The sequence below is a fragment of the Lucilia cuprina genome, chromosome 3, assembly GCF_022045245.1.
Source record: "Lucilia cuprina isolate Lc7/37 chromosome 3, ASM2204524v1, whole genome shotgun sequence".
Classification (NCBI taxonomy): domain Eukaryota; kingdom Metazoa; phylum Arthropoda; class Insecta; order Diptera; family Calliphoridae; genus Lucilia; species Lucilia cuprina.
Genome location: NC_060951.1, coordinates 10,387,180 through 10,394,051, shown reverse-complemented (window position 1 = coordinate 10,394,051; position 6,872 = coordinate 10,387,180). Strand labels below are relative to the sequence as shown.

Here is a 6,872-nt window from a genome sequence, read left to right as displayed (position 1 = left end):
TCAATCTTTTAAAAAAATTGTCGGCCTGTGTAATTGACAATGAAAGAACGAATATATAAATGGAAAAATATTTTGTGAAAGTTTTACAAGCGAATGGAAGACCATTTGACATTGTGAGGAGCGAATTAAGAACATGATCCATGGCGAATCACACAAGGAATAATGAAACAGTAGTTAGAGCCTGTGTGATGACTAATGAGAGGTTAGTATGATGACATGTTTTTTGGTGGAACAAACATAAGTTTACGGACACAACTTTACAAAATTATCGAACAGATTCGGGCGAATATAGAACTTGTGGCTTTTGTCAAATTTAACTCCAAATATCTTAGGAAAGATATTAAATCCCTTAGGTATACTATGGAAATAAAACTTCTGAAGACTGAACGATCATTCCTTTCATAGGTTGCTTTAGATCTGATTTAATATGTTGATCAAATTTAATCGATTAACTGATCGTTATCTGAATTTCCTAATAACTAGATTGTTGGTTTGTAAGGAGGATGTATATACATCAAATCCAAAGAAATCCATCTAGACCTCTATCGAGCCTGTTGCGCGTTACTTAACCAGTGCCTTAAGTGGGAATTGAACCCACTGCCTCCTGTCTAATATACTAGAACACCAACCACTAACCTACCGGAGGACACTTCTAATAACGAAGTAATTTATAAACTTTCTGTTAACATTCCTTTTTTAAACAAATTAATTAAAGACGGATATGTAAATATAATTTTAAACTAATTTTTTTAAAAATAACAATTAAAACTTAACAATTTGCTTAAATGATCTTATAAAGGCTTTTTATGGACAAGGAGGCATCCAAGAAGGACGCACACAATCAGGTCCTCCTGCACCACCAGGCCCACCCGGTCCATTGCCATGACCACCACCACCGCCTCCGCCACCTCCTCCTCCACCACCGGGTTCACAATTACAGCCGCGACCACCACCGCCGCCGCCACCTCCACCTCCTCCGCCAGGCAGAGGAGATGCTAGAAAATAAAAAAAATTAATTTTTAATTACTATATGTCAATCTTATTAAAATACGAACCATTAATAAATGCCAATAGAGCACACAAACACGTCAAAAACACTAGAAACTTCATGTTTATTTTCCCAGGTGAATTTAATGACTGAATTAATTTCGCTTATCGTCTAGAGATTTTTATACTTTAGCAAAATATTTGTTTAGAATATTTATTAACAGACTGATAAGGGAAATCCTAAGTACATGGAAATCACCGATTTGAGAGAATTTTTACTGTTACTCAAGTAATGAACGTATTTAAAATAATAAAACTGTTTACGAAATATTTGTTAGTTCACATCATGGATTTTCCAAATTAATACATATATAATACTGCTATGTATAGGTGAAAGTGGCAAACATTATTGAAGCATTTTTTATATGTATTTTTTTAGGAACGTTGACGTATTGATCATTTTCAATATTTCATTACATTTGTTTTAATTAGCTTATTGACTTATTTTATTTATTTGGTGCGACTGTAAATTTTTGATTTTCATATAATATTTTCAATTTAGCATTGTATTAAGTCGACTTAATTAAATTTTAATCATTAAATATATTTGAATAAGAATTTGTTTCGCAATACCTAAGTATTTTTCGTTGTAAAATTTTTTGTTTCTTAAGTCAACTTTTAATATGAAATTTTGTCATTAGGTAAATTAAATAAATTGAGGTCTTCCACTGAAATTTTGACAGCATAAATATTTTTGTACGAAATTATTTGTGGGAATTTTTTGAATGTGCTGCAAAAGACATGTAAATAAAACGATATTCTTCGAACGTCCACGAAAAGTTTTAAATAAGGTGAATTGGATAACGTAATCGTACACTAACTAACTAACTAACTAACTAACTGACTGACTGACTGACTGACTGACTGACTAACTAACTAACTAACTAACTAACTAACTAACTAACTAACTAACTAACTAACTAACTAACTAACTAACTAACAAACTAACTAACTAACTAACTAACTAACTAACTAACTAACTAACTAACAAACTAACTAACTAACAAACTAACTAACAAACAAACAAACTAACTAACTAACTAACTAACAAACTAACAAACTAACAAACTAACAAACTAACAAACTAACAAACTAACAAACTAACAAACTAACAAACTAACAAACTAACAAACTAACAAACTAAAAAACTAACAAACTAACAAACTAACAAACTAACAAACTAACAAACTAACAAACTAACAAACTAACAAACTAACAAACTAACAAACTAACAAACTAACAAACTAACAAACTAACAAACTAACAAACTAACAAACTAACAAACTAACAAACTAACAAACTAACAAACTAACAAACTAACAAACTAACAAACTAACAAACTAACAAACTAACAAACTAACTAACTACCTAACTAACTAACTAACTAACTAACTAACTAACTAACTAACTAACTAACTAACCAACTAACTAACTAAGTAACTAACTAACTAACTAATTAACTAACTAACTAACTAACTAACTAACTAACTAACTAACTAACTAAATAATTAACTAACTAACTAACTAACAAACTAACAAACTAACAAACTAACAAACTAACAAACTAACAAACTAACAAACTAACAAACTAACAAACTAACAAACTAACAAACTAACAAACTAACAAACTAACAAACTAACAAACTAACAAACTAACAAACTAACAAACTAACAAACTAACAAACTAACAAACTAACAAACTAACAAACTAACAAACTAACAAACTAACAAACTGACAAACTAACAAACTAACAAACTAACAAACTAACCAACTAACTAACTAAGTAACTAACTAATTAACTAACTAACTAACTAACCAACTAACTAAGTAAGTAACAAACTAACTAATTAACTAACTAACTAACTAACTAACTAACTAACTAACTAACTAACTAACTAACTAACTAACTAACAAACTAACAAACTAACAAACTAACAAACTAACAAACTAACAAACTAACAAACTAACAAACTAACAAACTAACAAACTAACAAACTAACAAACTAACAAACTAACAAACTAACAAACTAACAAACTAACAAACTAACAAACTAACAAACTAACAAACTAACAAACTAACAAACTAACAAACTAACAAACTAACAAACTAACAAACTAACAAACTAACAAACTAACAAACTAACAAACTAACAAACTAACAAACTAAAAAACTAACAAACTAACAAACAAACTAACTAACAAACTAACTAACAAACTAACTAACTAACTAAGTAACTAACTAACTAACTAACTAACTAACTAACTAACTAACTAACTAAGTAACAAACTAACAAACTAACTAACTTCATATGTCATTACTATATATATTTAAAAAGTAGTTAAAAGTCTCCTTTTAAGGATTCTTATTTAATCCGCGCTTTACACACTTAATTTCATATTTCTCAGTTCAATATTATCGAAAATGTAAATGGTAACAAACAAGTAAGAGTGTTATATTCGGCTATGCCGAATCTTGTATACCCACCATCAAATCATTTTCATATAAATATACTTTGATATATAAATATTTTATTATCATATATCGATGTTAATATGAACATCATATTAAATATGGACCGATCCCTACAAAATTATGTATATTTATTTAAAAAACGGTAATTAGCGTTATAGTCATTATATGTGGGTGGGGTCAATTATGAACTGATTCTCTTAAAATTTTGTAAATCGATTTTGATTCATACAAATCATGTGGTCGATTTTTTAGGCCAGTACTGATCGCTAAAGCAATTTCTGATGGGGACCTTTTAGATCGATCCACGTAAAATATTGTAGAATGATTTTGGTTCATAGAAATCATACATGCTTTATGTCATATTTCTGGGTTCAGTATTATAAAAAAATCAATAAGTACATGCTCTATAGCACTTTCTAGGTTCAATAGTTGAAAAATTTAAAAAGTACCTTTTTGGAAAACATCAAACAGTTCCATTTTATAGGTGCCAATTAATCCGTGTTTCATTTTCTAGGTTCAATAAAAAAACTCAAAAAATACCTTTTGAAGAAGAAAAAAGTTTATATTTTTCCGAGACATGGACCACAATCTAAACACCACACAATCTGCTGGTTATTTGGTTGGAGGTTCTTCGATATACAGATAGTGGCTAAGGTTTAATCCAAATTTATGGATAGCGCGCAGTTTGGGTAAAAGTTAAGAGTTTAAGAACTGCCAGAGTGTTTAGATAATCATAATGTTTGAGGGATGAAGCAGCATTCCTTATAGCATCAATGGGGCGATTTCATATGATATTGGTTACGATCTTTCTATTGTCTGTAAAGTAGTTATTATCTTTTCCTTGTAGGGGTATGTGTTGGGCCTGTCATTCTGCAACGGCGCTACTACGATAAGAGATTAGATAGCTCGAGTACTTGAGCAAAGTGCTTGTACATGGACCAGCAGAGCCATGTACAAGCACTTTGTGCCGTGTAAAATACACAAAGAGGGCGCTAAGTGTTCCAGTAAACCATTTCGACATTTTATTCACATCGATTTATCAATCTGCAAGGAAACGGGCTATATAAACTTAATAAGAGTTGGAAAATTATGTTATAGAAATTATAAACAGAATAACAACCCTTCTATTCCAATGATGTCTTAAGTTAATTAATTGTAGCGATTAGAGGAATGTTATATCTGGAATAACGTCGCTGCCAAGATATATCTGTCTAATACCTAAGAAAGCCTAATAAAGACAAACAAGTAAGAAGTTATGGTCGGGCGAGGGCGACCATATAATACCCTACACCTGTATACGAACAGACAGACGGACAACTCAGAAAATGATTCTAAGCCGATTGATATACTTTAAGGTGTGTATAGAACCAATATTATTGTGCGTTACAAACATCAGCACAAACCCAATATACCCTCGCCACTAAAGTTATGTCGGGTATAAAAAGATAATCCGTTTTCCCAGCTTTGTATATTATCATACAAGCCTCTAAATTTTTAACTTACGGCTTTTCATAGGTCGGGTTTCTTACTTCTCTGTTAACCTAGGCTTAACTTGCTGTTAGATTAAACTCGGAACAAATTTAGTCGGACTTTAACAGATGAATGTGTTTTTCAGTTTTGGATTTATGTTCAGTTAACTTTGTTAGTATTGCCAACTTTTTACTCAAAAACATAAACAATGAACAGCTGTTTTTTGCAAATAATACTTTTGTAAAATGAAAAATTTTGGAAAAATGTTAAACAAACATTTAAAACAATAATAAATAAAACAAACAATTCAAAAATTTGCAATTTAATTAAAATATTAAGTTTTTATTCTTCCAAAATCATTGTTTTATTATTTTTGTTAATTGTAATTAACCAATAATACACAGTTAAACTAAGATTATAAGTAACGTTACTGTTAACTGAAAAACATAAAACATATATTAAACTAGGTTTAAACAAAGAATGTAGATTATCTTTATCTGAAAAATCCGCCCTTTATTGGTTAAGGAGCGCACAACAGGCCCGTTAAAGATCTAATGTATTTCTTCGGATTCGATGTAATACATCCCCCCTTCAAACTAACTTTAGCCACTGTAATTAAAACAAATCACTGGAACAATTCTTTGCATATGTTAAGGAGCTCGTTTTTTTTTCTTTAAATCAAAATGTTAATTTTTTATTTTTATGTTTTGATTATCTAATAGATACTTTTAGCAATTAAGTAATTGTAAAGTTCAAATACAACAAACATAAGTATATATTTCAATAAATTGCAGAAATTTTAAACAATTTTTATACTAAATTACAACGCGTTTTGAAAACTGATGTTTTTATTATCTTTATGAAGGTGGAGTTGTAATTTTTTCTGTAGTAGTCGTTGTTGTTGTTTCTATAGGTCCTTGATTATTTGATCCTGTTGGTGTGTTGGTATTGGTGGAGGTTTGGGCATTGCTTTGCACTTGATTTTCTTTTGGTTTTTCACCTGCATTTATTATAATTTGAGGAATTTTTCCAAAATCCGTTAATATTTTATGTGCAGTGTTGTCATTCAAAAGAGTTTTGCCTGTAGCATGTACCTTGCCAATTAATCCTGTTAATAAATCCATAGGTACATCTAAAATGCCACCCACTTCTTCCAAGAGAGGAGCAAAACGTAATTCCACACTAGTCAATAAAAGTGAACAAACTATTAGAGTGATTTGAAGTTTCATTTTTGAAATGAAGTTTAACTAAAACTGTAATATGTTATTGTATGACGGATGACTTTATAGGATTTGTTTTCTTAAACTTAAATGTGTTTGGGCATATAATTATTGGAAAATGTAAAATTATTATTTTATTAACAAATAGCGAGAACGCATAATTAGTTTAGTTTTATGATTGCAAATTTGAATAAAAAAATAACAAAGAAAAATATTTACAGACAATTTTTTTGGAAAACTGACCACAAAGATGATGAGAGCAAGACGATAAATCTCCTCAAAATTAAAAAGTCTGAAGTTAGTATGATGGTACGTAAGTATTCTGAGTGGATTCACAGAATTACGGGCACAGCTACACCAAATTGGACCTGCGGATTCAGACAACTATACAACATGTTGAGTAAAACTCAGAAGAACTTTCTTTGCCATTTTAAGGCAGGCATTCATCGATGTTAGATTCAAGTATCTTGGGAGTGATATTATTCCGGAAATAACATTCCTCACAAACACAACAAACATTTTCTTCCATTAAAAGGTGCGCACAACTGGCCCGATTGTGTCATGGTTTTATTTCAGTGATTGGATTTGAAATAACTTTTTAATTAGATCTCCTATTGCCAATATTTAAATCAATACATAATTATCTATTTTTAAATCCATA

At 30.0% G+C, this 6,872-nt stretch overlaps 1 protein-coding gene across 1 annotated transcript; it reads right to left on the bottom strand.

Moving 5' to 3' along the window:
• Positions 1 to 718: 718 nt before the first annotated feature.
• On the bottom strand, positions 719 to 1,258 carry LOC111677757 (putative glycine-rich cell wall structural protein 1). The gene is made up of 2 exons (XM_023438946.2): positions 1,056 to 1,258; positions 719 to 995 (listed from the first exon to the last, which is right to left on the bottom strand). Exons 1-2 carry the CDS (start codon positions 1,108 to 1,110, stop codon positions 805 to 807), a joined length of 246 nt encoding a protein of 81 aa, XP_023294714.2. The 5' UTR covers positions 1,111 to 1,258; the 3' UTR covers positions 719 to 804.
• Between the last annotated feature and the right edge of the window lie 5,614 nt (positions 1,259 to 6,872).